This window comes from Chiloscyllium plagiosum, chromosome 2 (genome assembly GCF_004010195.1).
Source record: "Chiloscyllium plagiosum isolate BGI_BamShark_2017 chromosome 2, ASM401019v2, whole genome shotgun sequence".
NCBI classification, from domain to species: domain Eukaryota; kingdom Metazoa; phylum Chordata; class Chondrichthyes; order Orectolobiformes; family Hemiscylliidae; genus Chiloscyllium; species Chiloscyllium plagiosum.
The window spans coordinates 10,731,768-10,748,863 of record NC_057711.1 but is presented as its reverse complement, the minus strand read 5'-3'; the positions used below and the strand labels follow the sequence as shown (position 1 = coordinate 10,748,863).

General features: G+C 45.0%; 1 protein-coding gene across 5 annotated transcripts in view; it reads right to left on the bottom strand.

Moving 5' to 3' along the window:
- Window positions 1-17,096, bottom strand: part of mfsd10 (major facilitator superfamily domain containing 10) — a 56,606-nt gene that overhangs the window by 5,598 nt on the left and 33,912 nt on the right. For all 5 annotated transcript variants that reach the window (XM_043703801.1, XM_043703811.1, XM_043703820.1 and 2 more), the window contains 2 exons: window positions 7,298-7,345; window positions 3,351-3,440 (listed from right to left, as the gene is read on the bottom strand). In XM_043703801.1, the coding sequence (XP_043559736.1) occupies window positions 3,351-3,440; window positions 7,298-7,345 (138 nt within the window). The remainder of the gene's footprint in view (window positions 1-3,350; window positions 3,441-7,297; window positions 7,346-17,096) is intronic.

Below are 17,096 nucleotides of genomic sequence, written 5' to 3'. Positions count from 1 at the left end.
CTCCCTAATCATCTTGTACACCTCAATCAAGTCACCCGTAAACCTTCTTTTCTCTAGTGAAAACAGCCCCAAGTGCCTCAGTCTTTCCTCATACGATTTTCCTTTCATACCAGGCAACATCCTGGTAAACCTCCTCTGCACCCGTTCCAGTGCCTCCACCTCCTTCCTATAGTATGGCGACCAAAACTGCACACAATATTCCAGATGCGGTCGTACCAGAGTCTTATACAACTGCATCATGACCTCAGGACTCCGGAACTCAATTCCTCTACCAATAAAAGCCAGTACGCCATATGCCTTCCTCACCGCACTATTTACCTGGGTGGCAACTTTCAGAGATCTGTGTACATGGACACCAAGATCCCTCTGCTCATCCACACTACCAAGTATCCGACCATTAGCCCAGTACCCCATCTTTTTGTTATTCTTCCCAAAGTGAATCACCTCGCACTTAGCTACATTGTATTCCATCTGCCACCTTTCTGCCCAGCTCTGCAGCTTCTCTATATCCTGCTGTAACCTGCCACATGCTTCCTCACTGTCAGCAACTCCTCCGACTTTCGTATCATCCGCAAACTTGCTCACCCAATCTTCTAACCCCTCTTCCAGGTCATTTATAAAAATGACAAACAGCAATGGTCCCAAAACAGATCCTTGCGGAACACCGCTAGTGACGGCACTCCATGAAGAAACTTTGCCATCAACTACTACCCTCTGTCTTCTTCCATCTAGCCAATTCCTAATCCAAACCTCCAACTCACCCTCAATGCCATATCTCCGTATTTTCTGCAGTAGCCTACCATGGGGAACCTTATCAAACGCCTTACTAAAATCCATATATACCACATCTACCGCTTTCCCCTCATCAACCTCCTTTGTCACCTTTTCAAAGAATTCAATAAGGTTTGTGAGGCACGTCTTGCCCTTCACAAAACCATGCTGACTATCCTTGTTCACATTATTCCTATCTAGATGTGCATAAATCCTATCCCTTACTATTCTCTCTAAGACTTTGCCCACAACAGAAGTGAGACTCACCGGCCTATAGTTACTAGGGTTATCCCTACTCCCCTTCTTGAACAAGGGAACCACATTTGCTATCCTCCAGTCTTCTGGCACTATTCCTGTAGAGAACGAGGACATAAAAATCAAGGCCAATGGCTCTGCAATCTCCTCCCTTTGTTTGAGCTGGACTGTCCCATGCATGTATTCCATCATCCTGATTTACCCATGTTGAAGTCTGTCACCACTTTACCCCATTATTTAATTCGGTGATATGTCTGTTTGTAGTTTTAATCACCAATCTTTGTGTCATGGACAATCTTGGTTGTTTGGCTGTTTATTGTTGTCTGAGCCATTGGTACATACCATGGGTTGCTGAAGTTCCAGATTGTTGTGGGGCAACACTGGTCTCTCTCCTCCAATTCAAGTACACCCCATTAGTCCTACTTAATCATTCCATGTGTTGGTCAATCTGTATATGATGAAGACTTGTACTTATTGGAGGCAATTTTCTCTATATCAAAGTAGTGACAGTCACAGAGGATAGTTTTTAGCAATTTTGAAATTACAGAAGTCATTTTTATATTTCATTTTTTCATATTTAGTAGCTGCTGCACCGTTAAAAACCTCCAGGCTGTGTCTTTTCCTCTCTAGCTCCAGACAAAGGGCACAGGAGAGGGTTGTGTGGGTGTGGTGATACTGAAGGCGTTTGAGGAATTTGTAATGTTCACCTTATATTTATTATTCAACCTCACGTATGGCTCAGTTACATCATTGTATGAGAAGAGTGGTTGGCAAGTGAATGCTAGTTGGTAGAGGTGTTTCTGACATGCTTATCTTTGGCCATAAAGTGCTTTGGGATAGCCAAAGATGATCAAAAGGGTGATTAAAATGCAAGACTTTCTCTTGCTCTTCCATGGAGACATAGAAAATAGGAGCAGGAGTAGGCCATCCAGCCCTTCGAATCTGTTCCACCATTCATTACGATCAGAATTGGTCATCCAGCACAGTAGCCTGGTTCCATTTTCTCTGCATACCTTTAATCATTTTAGCCCAAGGGCCCCTAATTTCTTGAAAACATTCAACATTTTGGCCTCAACCACTTTCTGTGGCAACAAGTGCAAAGGTGAGCTGCCTTCTTGACCTAAATGGTATACCTACAGCGCTGCCAGGGAGAGAGTGGCTCAGCTGCTGACTATCTGAACTCACCAGAGGCATTTTTCCAAAGTTATGCCTCTGGTGAAGGGGGAGACCTCACATGATGAGGAAATCTGGTCAGAAAACATGGCCTGAATTAACATCCTGGGAATTCAAATTGGAAAATTACCCCAGGGGGTCATCAAGGAAAATCAATTTCATTCCTGAAGAAGGGCTTATGCCCGAAACGTCGATTCTCCTGCTCCTTGGATGCTGCCTGACGTCCTGTGCTTTTCCAGCAACACATTTTCAGCTCATAGCTAGCAGAATGGAAGATAGTTGTGATTGTTGGAGGTTACTCTGAGGGACTCCATTTGGTTGAGTCCTGGGCCCAATCATCTTCAGCTACTTGATCAATAACCTTTCATGGTAAGCTCAGAAGTGAGGATGTTTGCTGATGTTACACAATGTTCAGCAACATTCCCAACTCCTCAGACACTGAACCAGCTTGTGTCCATATACAGCAAGACCATGCTTGGGTTGATCTACCTAAGTAACATTTGTACCACTCAAGTGCCAAGCAATGACTTTCTCCAACAAGAGAGAATCTAACTATTGTACTTTAATGATCAATGACATTACCATCAGCGAATGTCCACTATCAACATCCTTGACGTTACTATAGTACATAGCATAGATACAGGAGCAGATACAAGGCACGATGGAATAGTCTCCACTAGCCAGGATGTGTGCAGTTTCAACAATACTGTGGCTTAACTGCATCCAGGACAAAGCAGCCCTCATAATTCTCACCATATCCAAAAACATTTATTCCATCAGTGATGCTCAGTAGCAGCAGTATGTACTATATACAAATTGCATTGCATTAGTTCACCAAGACACCTTCATAAGTCCCTTCCAAACACACTACCTCTACCGCCTAGAAGCACTAGGGAGCAGATGCATGGGACCACCAGTAGCTCCAAATTCCCCTCAAAGCCACATATATTGCTGTTTCTTCATTGTTGGTGAGACAAAATCCTGAAACTCCTTCAACCACTACCGTGGATCTGTCCATTTTCCATGGATTGCAGCAGTTCAAGAAGTCAGCTCACCCCCACCTTGCCAAGAACAGTTAAGGATGTGCAACACACGCTGGCCCTGCTATCAACACACTAACATTCCTCACATAATAAAATAAAATTTCTCACCGGTAGCTGCCACGACTGGTCCCAAAGCTCGAGCCAAAGCACCCAGACTGCGAAGAATTCCCATCACAGTGCCTTTTTGATTAGCTGCACCTAAGTTGGAAACAAAGTCCTCACTTTATTGCAATTTTGTTTTCTTTTCCTTGTCCACAGCCTACTTCCTCTAAAATTATATCAGTGACTTACTGAGTGGAGTGAAGGGATGGTAAAATTGCAGATGACACAGATATATAGGTGGGAGAGTAGTGAAGGTGACCTAACAAAGATGAAGACCAAGATGGATAGGTTATGTAAGTATGCAAAACTCTGGAGATAGAGTATAAGAAAATGTGAAGTCGTTCACTTCGACAGAAAATTCTTTTTTTAAATATTTAAATGGTGAGAGACTCTTTTTCCAAGGTACAGAGAGATCTGGGTGTTCTAGTGCACGCGTCACAAAAGGTTAGTATATAGGAACAACAAATATTAAGAAACTTATCTCATGCTTTTCTCTATAATGAGAGAGATTGAGCATAAAAGTAAAGATATTCTGATGTAGCTTCGGCTTCCTTATTAGTGGAAGAATGTAAATGTGTTGAAAGTACTTCAGAGGAGGTTTTCTCAATTGATACTTGGAATGAATGAGTCATTTTATGAGGCAAAGTTGGACAGGCTTGGCTTTGTTTTCACTAGACTTTTAGAAGAGGGAGAAGTGATGTGAAGTTTATAAGATCCTGAATGGTTTTGACAAGGATGCTTTCTTCTGTGAGCAAATACCAAAACAAGGAGGCATTGTTTCAAAATTAGAGGTCACCCTTTCAAGACAGAGATGAGAGGATGTTTTCTCTGACGGTAATGCCATTTTGGAATTCTCTGTCTCAGAAGCTGGTGGATGTGAGGTCATTGAATATTTTTAAAGCATATAAATAGGTTCCTGTCCTGCAAGAGAATCAAAGGTTGTTAGGGATAGATAGGAATGTGAAATTTAGAACACAAACAGATCAGCCATGATCTTCTTGAACAATGCGGCAGGCTAAATGGCCTATTTCTATTCCTAATTTATATGTTTATATAGTATTGATTTCTTCTTAACTATTAGCATCAACTTAACTGGTAGCTAAACTGGAAACAACTTGAATTGAGTGGTCATCAGCATATAAATTGAAGCATTAGGTGGCCACCTGGTTCCTAAATAAGGTTCACATGTACTTTGCCCTACTCCCCATCCCTAAATCCCCTTAAACTCTAAAATCAACACAACAGCTTAAAGCCATAAAATTCCAAACACATACTATTTCAGTGAAGAAAATTTTTCTTATCCCATTCTTAAATAGCCAACTCCACAGCCTGAGATTGCAATCCCTAAGTTCTAGATTTTCAAGTCACGGGAAATAACTTGTTGTTCCTGGAACGGGGTTTCCACCAACATTACCACCTTAAAATCACATAAGATTGAGAGAGCCCTTCCTCGACAGAGATTGCTCGTGATATTTTTCAATTTTAGGAGGAAATAGGGAAGGTGGTACCAAGGTGAAATTGTTAAATATTTTTTGTAAACCATAAATATTAGGGCATATGGGTAAAGGCAGCTAAGCAGTATCAGGACACAGCTCAGATATAGAGTAGAGAGTGTGGTACTGGAAAAGCACAACAGGTCAGGCAGCATCCGAGGAGCAGGAAAATCGACGTTTCAGGCATAAGGCTTTCATCAGAAATTAGGCATGTGGGCCGAGTTGAGGGGGAAGGTAGCTGAGAATGCGATAGGTAGATGAAGGTGAAGGAGAAGGTGATAGGTCCGAGAGGGGGGTGGAGTAGATAGATGGGACAGGTGATAGACAGGTCAGGAGCCAATGCCAAGTTGGAGACTTGTGACTGGGATAATGTGGGACGAGGGGAAATGAGGAAACTGTTGAAATCCACATTTATCCCATGTGGTTGCAGGATCCCAAAGTGGAATATGAGGCATTCCTCTTCCAGGCATCGGGTGGTAACAGTTTGGCAGTGGAGGAGGCCCAGAACCTGCACGTCTTTGATGGAGTGGGAGGGGGAGTTGAAGTAATCAGCCACGGGGTGGTTGGGTTTCCATTCCCACGTGGTTGACGATGCCCTCCAGCGCATCTCCTCCACTTCCCGCACCACCGCCCTTGAACTCCACCCCTCCGAACGCAACAAGGACAAACACCCCTGGTCCTCACCTTCCACCCCACGTACATCGCATCATCCTCCGCCACTTCCGCCACCTAAAAATGGACCCTACCATCAGAGATATATTCCCTCCCCACCCCTATCAGCGTTCTGGAGAGACCATTTCCTCCACGACTCACTCATCAGGTCCACACCCACCACCAGCCCGCACCCCACTCCTGGCACCTTCCCCCTGCCACCGCAGGAAGTGCAAAACCTGCGCCCACACCACTCCCCTCACCTCCATCCAAGGCCCGAAGAGATCCTTCCACGTCTGTCAGAAATTGACCTGTACCTTTACCAATGTCATCTACTGTATCCGTTGCACCCGGTGTGGTCTCCTCTACATCAGGGAGACAGGACGCCATCTTGGGGATGGTTTCAGAGAATATCTCTGGGACACCCGCACCCACCAACCCCACCGCCCCATGGCTGAACACTTCAACTCCCCCTCCCTCTCCATCAAGGACATGCAGGCCCTCGGTCTCCTCCACCACCAAACCATTACCGCCCGACGCCTGGAGGAAGAACGCCTCATATTCCGCCTTGGGACCCTGCAACCACACGGGATCAATGTGGATTTCAACAGTTTCCTCATTTCCCCTCCCCCACATTATCCCAGTCACAAGAGTCCAACTGACCTGTCCATCACCTTTCCCATCTATCCATTCAACCTCTCTCTTCGACCTATCACCTTCTCCCTCACCTTTATCTACCTATTGCATTCTCAGCTATCTTCCCCCGCAACCCCACTCCCCCCTTCCCATTTATCTCTGAGCCCGCCGGCCCACAAGCCTCTTTCCTGATGAAGGCTTATGCCCGAACCATTGATTTTCCTGCTCCTCGGATGCTGCCTGACATGCTGTGCTTTTTCAGCACCACACTCTCGACTCTTATGTCCAGCACCTGCAGTCCTCACTTTCTCCCACACCTCAGATGTAGTCTCATTCAGCAGTAGAATAAGCATAGTAGCATAATGCTCATGTTACTGGATTAGTAATAGCTCTAAGTAAACCATCTGAGGATGAGTTCAAATCCCACCTAATGGAATTTTAACTCATTAAACAAATGATAGTTGCTGAAACCCAGCTGGATCAGTAATAGTCTTTTTGGGAAGGGCGTTTTCAATTCTTGCCCTAATCTAACCTTTATGTGATTCTAAACACAGTACAATATGGTTGACTCTAAAAGGGTCCTATGAAATGGTCTAGCAAGCCACTCAGAATCCCACTAACACTGCGGGACTGTTTTCACTAAATAGACTGCTCTGTGCTATCTTTAAGAGCAATTAGCAATGGTCAATAAATGCTGGCCTTGACCACGATGTCCACATGCCAGATTTGAATTTTTTGAAAAGGGTTAAGCACTCCCTCTTGTTCCTATAATAGTCGATATTCTAAGCAAGGTTTGCATGAAGCTCGAGTGCAGGTTGTCATAGTTGTGGGTATGTTCACCGAGCTGAGAAGTTGATTTGCAGAGGTTTCGTCCCCACATCTGCAAGTCAACTTCCCAGCTCGGCGAACATACCCACAACTACGACAATATTCTCAGCAGCACAGAAAAAGAAAACTTGAAAACGCAACAATGTAAACATCAGTAACAAGAGATAAAGCAATTGAATACGATAGACAGAAAGAAGGAAGTTTCAGAATTTATTTCTAAACTTTGAGACAATCCAGGGAGCAGCAAATGATTTTTCTGATCCTCCCCCATTCCTGTGGTCAAAGCACTGAAAAGTGGTGGAGTCTTAGTTGGATCGACAAAATGCAGCCTTTGTGCACACTTACCATATCCAGACACCAGAGCAGACAGGCAGGGAATGACTATCGCAGCAGCTGGAACAGAATAGGAAAATCACACCATGAATATCATTCTGAACGAAGGTTTGCTCTGTTCTTTCACCCTGCATTGAAGGTTCCTTCTACTCCTCACTGTACAACATCCTGACCACCACATAGAACATAGAACAGTATGGCACAGTACAGGCCCTTCAGCCTACAATGCTGTGCTGAGCATTTATCCTGATCTAAGATCAACCTAACCTACAGACCCCACAATTTACTGCCGTCCATGTGCTTGTCCAGCAGTCACTTAAACGTCCCTAATATCTCTGACTCTGCTACTACTGCTGGCAGTGCATTCCACACACCCACCATTCTCAGCATAAAGAACCAACCTTTGACATCTTCCCTATACCTTCCTCCAATTATCTTAAAAATATGATCCCTCGTGATAGCCATTTCTACCCTGGGAAGAAGTCTCTGGCTACCTACCTCTGCCTCTCATTACCTTGTACACCTCTATCAGGTCACCTCGCTTCCTTCTTCTCTCCAGTGTGAAAAGCCCTAGCTCACTCAACCTCTCTTCATAAGACAAGCCCTCCAATCCAGGCAGCATCCTGGTAAATCTCCTCTGCACCCTCTCTAAAGCATCTACAACCTTCCTATAATGAGGTGACCAGACCTGGACACAATATTGCAAGTGTGGTCTAACCAGGGTTCTGCAGAGCTGCAGCAAACCTCGCAGCTCTTAAACTCAATCCCCCTGTTAATGAAAGCCAAAACAGCATACACCTTCTTAACAACCCTATCACTTGGGTGTCAATTTTGAGGGAATCTATGTACGTGGACCCCAAGATCCTGCTGCTCCTCCACGTCCACTGCCAAGAATCCTGTCTTTAAACCCTGTATTCAGCACTTAAATTTGACCTTCCAAAATGAATCACTTCACATTAATCCAGGTTGAACTCCATCTGCCACTTTTCTACCCAGTTCCGCATCCTGTCAATGTCTTGTTGTAGCCTGCAACAGCCCTCGACACTATCTACAACACCATTGATCTTTGTGTCATCAGCAAATTTACTAACCCACCCTTCCACCTGTTCATCCAAGTAAATTATAAAACTACAAAGAGCTGAGGCCCAAGAACAGATCCCTGCGGGACACCAACGATCAGCGGCCTCCAGGCGGAATACTTTTCATCCACTACCACTCGCTGTCTTCTTTCGGCCAGTCAATTCTGTATCCAGACAAACAAATTTCCCTGTGTCCCAGACATCCTAACTTTCTAAATGAGCCTACCATGATGAACATTATCAAGTGCCTTACTAAAATCTACATCCACTGCTCAACCTTCGTCAACTTGTCTCACTACATCCTCAAAGAACTCAATATGGCTTGAGAGGCATGACCTACCTCTCATAAAACCATGCTGACAATCTTTAATCAAACTATGTTTTTCCATAAATCCTATCTCTCAGAATCCTTTCCAGTACCTTGCTTACCACAGATGTAAGAGTGACTGGTCTGTAATTCCCAGGAATTTCCCTATTCCCGTTCTTGAACAGAGGAACAACATTCCCCTCCCTCCAATCATTCAATACTACTCCCATGGAGAGTGAGGATGCAAAGATCATCACCAGAGGCACAGCAATCTCATTCCTCACTTCCCGTAGTAAACTTGGATATATCTGGTCTGGGATGGAAATGTGTTGCTGGAAAAGCGCAGCAGGTCAGGCAGCATCTAGGGAACAGGAGAATCGACGTTTCGGGCATTAGCCCTTCTTCAGGTCTGGCCCTATATCTGGTCTGGCCCTGGGGACTTCTCTATTTTGATGCTTCCCAGAATTTCCAGCACATACACTTTCTTAATATTAATCTGTTCAAGCCTATTAACCTGGTCCATGGTGTTCTCACTATCAACAAGGTCCCTCTCTCTCGTGAATACTGAAGCAAAAACTCATTCAGGGCATCCCCTACCTCTTCAGTCTCCAAGCACAAGTTCCCGCCACTATCCCTGATCGGCCCTATCTTCTCTCTGATCATTCTCTTATTCCTCACATACGTGTAGAACACCTTTGGGTTTTCCCTAATCCTTCCCACCAAGGCTTTCTCGTCACCCCTCCTAGTTCTCGACTCCACTTTCAAGGAACTATGAAACTGCACCCCAAGGACTCTTTATTCAGCACCACTTTCCAGGACTTTACCATTAAGTGTATAAATCCTGCCCTGATTTGCCTTTCCAAACTGCGGAACTTCACATATATCTAAATTAAACTCCCTCGGCCTACTGGCCCAACTGATCAAGATCCTGCTGTACTGTGAGGTAACCTTCTTCTCTGCCCACCACACCTCCAATTTTGGTGTCATCTGCAAACTTACTAACCATACCTTCCATTTATATAAACGACGAAAAGCATTGGACCCAGCGCCAAACCTTGTGGCACACCGCTGGTCTCATGCCCCCTTCTGAAAAACAACCACCGCAAGCAATTCTCATCTCCCTGCTATAGTAAGAATGTTGTGAAACTTGAAAGGGTTCAGAAAAGATTTACAAGGATGTTCCAGGTTTGAGCTACAGGGAAAGACTGAGTAAGCTGAGACTATTTTCCCTGGAATGTCAGAGGCTGAGGTGTGACCTTATTGAGGTTTATAAAAACATGAGGGGCGTGGATAGAGTAAATAGATAAGGTTTTTTCCCTGGGATGAGGGAGTCCAAAACTAGAGGCATAGGTCTAAGGTGAAAGGGGAAAGATTTAAAAGCGACCTAAGGGGGCAACTTCTTCATGCAGAATGTGATGCCTATATAAAATGAGCTGCCAAAGGAAGTGGTGGAGGCTGATACAATTATAACATTTAAAAGGTATCTGAATGGGTATATGAATAGGAAGGATTTAGAGGGATATGGAACAAATGCTCACATATGGGCTTAGATTTATTTAGGATATCTGGTCGGCATGGACGAGTTGGACTGAAGGGTCTGTTTCCATGCTGCACATCTGTGACTCTGTGACTCTCCTCAGTCCATTGTGGAGTTCTTTTCTAGCTACTCTGTAATCCTCTAAAGCTGTGCCAGATCCTTACTTCCTCAACCTTAAATAAGCTTCTTTCTTCCTTTTGACAAGGAGCTCCTTCCAAGGCTCCTTCACCTTACCATTCTTTGCTTGTCTCCATAGGACAAAGTTATCCAACACTTGCAACAAGTGGTCCTAAAATAGCCTTCACAATTCTGTTTTGCCCATTTCCCGCAGAACAGTTGTTCCCAATTTATACTCCACAGCTCCTGTCTAATAGCAGTATAATTTCCCCTCCCCCAATTCCCTTCCTATACTATCTGTTCCTATCCCTCTCTATGGCTATGATAAAGGTTGGCAGTTGTAGTCACTGTTACCGAAATGCTCTCCCACCGAGAGATCAGACACCTGGCCTGGCTCGTTACCAAGCACCAAATCCAATATGGCCTCCTCCCAGTCGGCCTATCTATACATTGAGTCAGGAATCCTTCCCGGACACACCTGTAAAAAAGGGCTCCATCCAGACCAGGTGCACTAAGGAGATTCCAATCAATGTTGAGGAAGTTAAAGTCACCCATAACAACAAAGCGACCACCACACTGTCCTTGGGAGATGAAGTCCCGCCTTCACATTGGGAATAACCTCTATTGTATTGTGTGGCACTATCACCGTAATAAATGGGACTTCAAGCTGATCTAGTGGCTCAAGACTGGGCATCCATGAAGTGCTCTAGGATATCAACAGCAGCAGAACCTGTACTCCAGCACAATCTGCAACCTCATGGCCTGGCATATTCCCCACTCAACCATTATCATCAAGCCAGGGGATCAACCCTGCAGAAGGGCATGCAGGAGCAGCATCAGGCATACCTAAAAATGAGGTGAAAACCTGGTGAAGCCACCAAACAGCATAAGCAGCAAGTGATAGACAGAGCTAAGTGATCCCACAACCAATGAATCATATCTAAGCTCTGCAGTCCTTCCACATCCAATTGTGAATGATGCTGGACAATTAAACAACTCACTAAAAGAGGAGGCTCCACAAATACCCCCATCCCCAATGATGCAGGAGCCCATCACATCAGTGCAAAAGATAAGGCTGATGCATTCGCAACAATCTTCGATCAGAAGTGCCGAGTGGCTGATCCTCCACGGGCTCGTCCAGTGGTCCCCAGCATCACAGATACCAGTCTTCAGCCAATTCAATTCACTCTGTGATATCAAGAAACGGCTGGGGGCACTGGATACTGCAAAGGCAATGGGCCCTGATAACATTCTGGCAATAGCACTGAAGACGTGTGCTGCAGAACTTGCCACTCCCCTAGCCAAGCTCTTCCAGTAGTTACAACACTGGCATCTACCTGACATTGTGGAAAATGTGGACAATGAAGAAGGGCTTATGCCCGAAACGTCGATTCTCCTGTTCCTTAGATGCTGCCTGACCTGCTGCGCTTTTCCAGCAACACATTTTCAGCAATGTGGAAAATTACCCAGGTTTGTCCTGTACACAAAAAGCAGGACAAATCCACCCAGGCCAATTACCGCCCAATCAATCTCCATCATCAGTAAAATGATGGAAGGGGTCAACAACAGGGCAATCAAGCAGCACCTGCTGAGCAATAACCTGCTCAGCGATGCCCAGTTTGGGTTTCACCAGAGTCACTCAGTTCCTGACCTCATTACAGCCTTGGTTCAAACATGAACAAAAGAGTTGAATTCAAGAGGTGAGGGGAGAGTGACAGCCCTCAATATCAAGGCTGCATTTGACCAAGTATACCATCAAGGAGCCCTGGCAAAACTGGAATAAATGGGTATCAGGGGGCAAACACTCCGCTAGCACAAAGGAAGATAATTGTGGTTGTGGAGGGTCAGTCATCTCAGCTCCAAGACATCTCTGCAGGATTTCCTCAGGATGGTGACCTAGGCCCAACCATCTTCAACTGCTTCAGCAATGACCTTCCCTCTGTCATAAGGTCAGAAGTAGGGATGTTAGCCGATGATTGCACAGTGTTCATCACCATTCGCGACTCCTCAGATACTGAAGCAGTCTATGCTCAAATGCAACAAGAACTGAACAATATCCAGACTTGGGCCAACAAGTGGCAAGTAACATTCACGCCACACAAATGCCAGACAATGACCATCACCAATGAGAGAAACTCTAACCACTGCCTTTTGATATTCAACGGTATTACCATCACTGAATTGCCCACTGTCAACATCCTTGGGGTTACCATTGACCAGAAACTCAACTGGACTCACCACATAAACACAGTGGCTACAAGATCAGGTCAGAGACTAGGGATACTGCGGTGAGTAACTCACCTCCTGACACCCCAAAGTCAATCCACCATCTACAAGGACAAAGCAACCCGCTTGATTGGTACCACATCTACAAACATTCACTCCCTCCATCATCAGCGGTCAGTAGTAGCAGTGTGCTATCTATAAGTTGCACTGCAGAAATTCACCAAATATCCTTAGACAGCACCTTCCAAACCCACGACCACTTCCACCTAGAAGGACAAGGGCAACAGGTACTTGGGAACACCACTACCTGCAAGTTCCCCTCCAAGCCACTCATTCCCCCGACTTGGAAATATATCACCGTTCCTTCAGTGGTTGAGATAAAATCCTGAAATTCCCTCCCTACCAGCATTGTGGGTCAACCCACAGCAAGTGGACTGCAGCGATTCAAGAAGGCAGCTCATCACCACCTTCTCAAGGGCAAATGGGGATGGGCTATCAATGCTGGCCCAGCCAGCGATGCCCGAGTCCCACTAATGAATAAAAAAAAACTGCATGGAACTAATCATCCACAGGATAACAGTTTTAATCAATCTGCAATCCTCCCCATTTCCTCCAGCCACTTCTCTTCAAGGCAGGACTGCAACAAGAAACTTCTGACAACATTTCAGTGTCGGATTTATCCAGAAGGGGAATGAGAAGAAATGCTTTTTTTTAAGCAGCTAGTTATCCAAGATCAGAATTGTGCTGCCTGAAAGCATGGTAGAAGGAGATTCATTGGTAACTTCCCGAAGGGAACTGGAAGAAAATTAAAAGAATCGTTTGCCAGAGAAAGTACCAGAGGACTAGGACAAACTGGGCACAATGGGCTGAAGGGTCATTCTCTACACGAAATATTTATTTTGTTCATTATTAGGATGTGGGCATCACTGGCTGGGCCAAGGTCTGTTCTCTAGTTACTCGTGAGTAGACGGTGGTGAGCTGCCTTCTTGAACCGTTACAGTCCACGTGCTGTAGGTAGAACCAGAATGTTATTAGGGAGGGAATTCCAGGATTTTGACCCAGTGACAGTGAAAGAACAGCTCTATCTTTCCTGGTCAGAATGGTGAGTGGCTTGTTAGGGGAACATGCAGGGGGGTGGTGTTGCCACATATCGGCTGCCCTTGTCCTTCTCAATGGAAGTGGCCATGGGTTTGGAAGATGCTGTCTGAAAAGCATTGAGAATTTCTTCAGTGTGTCTTGTAGATAGTTCACACCTTTGTTACCGAGCATCAGTGGTGGAAGAAGTGAATGTTTATCGATTTGGTGCCAATCGAGTGGGTTGCTTTGTCCTGGATGGTGTTAAGCCTCTTGTGTTTAGTTGGAACTGCACCCCATCCAGGCAGGTGGGAAGAATTCCATTACATTCCTGACTTGTGCCTTGGGGACAGGCTTTGGGGAGTCAGGAGGGGAGTTACTTGCTGCAGAATTCCTAGTCTCTGACCTGCTCTTGCAGACATTGTATTTATATGGCTAGTCCAGTTCAATTTCTGATCAACGGTAACCCTCCAGGATGTTGATACTATTAAGATACTCAGACAGCAAATCACACTTAAAACAAATATAGAAATTCATTTTAGATTTGTTGTAGGATACCCAACATTGTTCTATGACCTCCTCCGGTTTGCTGACCTGCTGTATTCTCATAGGAAAATATATGCTCATGAAAATATGCCAGAGAAGACCAGCAGGGAGCAGCATTTAATTACCCAAGGGCCAAAGGCCCTTTGAGTTTTCCAGGAGAATTATCATCCAATCTGTGGTGGGCCATTCATCCCATCTTGTCTATGCCAACCATTTTGAAAACGCTATCCAAGTTAATGCCACATGCCTCTTTTCCCATCATGACATTCAAAATTAGTTTTGGTCATATGTGTACCCATCACCTTTTTCAAAATCGCTACGAAATCCAATTCCACCACCCTTTTTTAGAATTGAATGATCTCCTGCATGAAGAAATTTCTTCTCAATTCCCCATGCATTCTTTTCCCAGGTTAAATCTGTATCCTCCGGTAACCAACTCAATTAGATTAGATTAGATTCCCTACAGTGTGGAAACAGGCCCTTCGGCCCAACAAGTCCACACCGACCCTCTGAAGAGTAACCCACCCAGACCCATTTCCCTCTGACTAATACACCTACCAGTATGGGCACTTCAGCATAGCCAATTCACCTAACCTGCACATCTTTGGACAGTGGGAGGAAACCAGAGCACCCGGAGGAAACCCAGGCAGACTCAGGGAGAATGTGCAAACTCCACACAGACATTCGCCTGAGGCTAGAATCAAACTCAGGTCCCTGGCGCTGTGAGGCAACAGTGCTAACCACTGAGCCACCTTACTGCCCTACCTTCTACAAAGATCGCATAGTTTTGAATACCCCTCTTAAACTTCCACTCAGCCTTCTCTGCTGGGGGAGCTCAAACCCATCTTCTCTCTCCACAGAACTGTAGCTCCTCATTCCTATTAACAGTCTGGTAAGTGTCTTCTGTAGGACTCCATGGTCCTTGCCAACCAGAACTGTGCTAAATGCTCTAAGCAGAGACCTGACCAGTAAACTTTGGGACCAGAATACAGAAATGCAGAGCTCTGAATGTTGCTCTAGTTTGTCAAGACACATATGACCAGAACTAATTTTGAATGTCATGATGGGAAAAGAGGCATACTTCTTGTGCATCCAGAACATGCCTTTTCCAGTTCTGAAGCACCGAGGATGAAGGTCAAAACAGAAATTGCTGGGACAACTCAGCAGGTCTGTCCTGACAGCATCTGTGGGGAGAAAGCAGTTAACTTTTTGAGTCCAGTGACCCTTCAGTGCATTCCAAAGAAGGGACATTTATACCAAAACATTAACTCTGCTTTCTCTCTACAGATGCTGGCAGACCTCCTGAGTTTTCCCAGCAATTTCTGATTTTTGTTTCTGTTTTACAGCATCCGTAGTTCTTCGGGTTTTTCTTTTGTTGAAGATCAATGGGACCTTGTATGCATGTACACTGGTCCCTCAAGGTACTAGGTCAGGTGGAGGAAGTGGTCAAGAAGGTAGACATAACAACATTAATCGAGACATAGAATTTAAGAGCAAGGAAGTGATGCTGGAGCTGTATAAAATGTTGGTTAGGCCACAACTACAGTCTTGTGTGCACTTCCACAATTCACGTTATAGGAGGGATATGAATGCACTGGAGAGGATGTGGAGAAGATTTACCAGGATGTTTCCCTGGCTGGAGAGTTTCTTTTATGAAGATTGCATTGACTGCGGTTGTATTCCTTAGGGCAGAGGAGAGGGATTTAGTCCAAAGATGTGCAAGTTAGGTTGATTGGCCAGGCTAAGTTGCCTATAGTGTCCAGGGATATGCAGGGTTAGCCATGAGGAATGCAGGGTTACAGGGATAGGGTATGGCGATGGGTCTGGGTGGGATGCTCTTTTAAAGGTCGGTGTGGACTCGATGGGCCAAATGGCTTGCTTCCATACCACAGGGATTCTATGATAGATTTATAAATTATGAGGGGCATAGACAGGGTAGATAGGAAGAAACTTTTCCCCTTGATGCAGGATCAATGATCAGGAGGCACAGGTTTAAAGGAGATGTAAGGAAAAATGTTTTCACCTGTAGGAACTCTCTGCCTGTAAGGGTGGGAGAGGCAGAAACGCTCAGAACATTTAGGAAGCATTAGATTTACACTTTTGATGTCAAGGTATACAAGGCAACAGGCAGATTGCTGGAAAATGGGATTAGATTAGTTAAGAAGTTGCTTTGACCGGCATGGATGTGATGGAGCTAAGGGCTTTTCTCTATGTTGTAGATCTGTATAATTCTATGAACTGAGTAGCTGCCATTTCAGAGGGCAGATTTCAGTCCATCGCATTCCTATGGGTCACACGCAGGTCAGACTCGGTGAGAACGACGGGTTTCCTTCCCGAAAGATGAGCTTTTATAACCATCTATGTCAGGTTCACACTGAGACCAGCTTTGCATTCCAGGTTTAGGATTTGAATTTTAAATTCCAGTACCTTCCACACTGGGATTTAGGCCTATATCCCCAAAGTATTAATCTGGACCTCTGCATTTCCAGTCTATAGACATCTGCCACATTGGCATCAAGTTCTCACAGCAGGGAAGAATAATCAGGGTTTGAGGTGATGTTGCATGTAATCTCTGAATTATTACAAAACATTTACAATTTTAAAACAGGCCATTGGCTCAACAGTTTCAAATCAGTGTTCATATTCCTCAGGATTCTCCTCCAACCCTTCTGAATTAACTCTGTGTTTTTCCATTTGTTGAAGGAGATTGGAATAATGATCGATCTTCCCCTAAATGCATCCAGTCCACAAGCCCTTGTGATCACAAATTCCACATTCCACACACAAATGCAGTGGTATTGTCCCTACCTCACTCACACCAACCAACCCCACAGCCCCATGGCCGAACACTTAAACTCCCCCTCCCACTCTGCCGAAGACATGCAGGTCCTGGGCCTCCTCCATCACCACTCCCTCACCACCCGA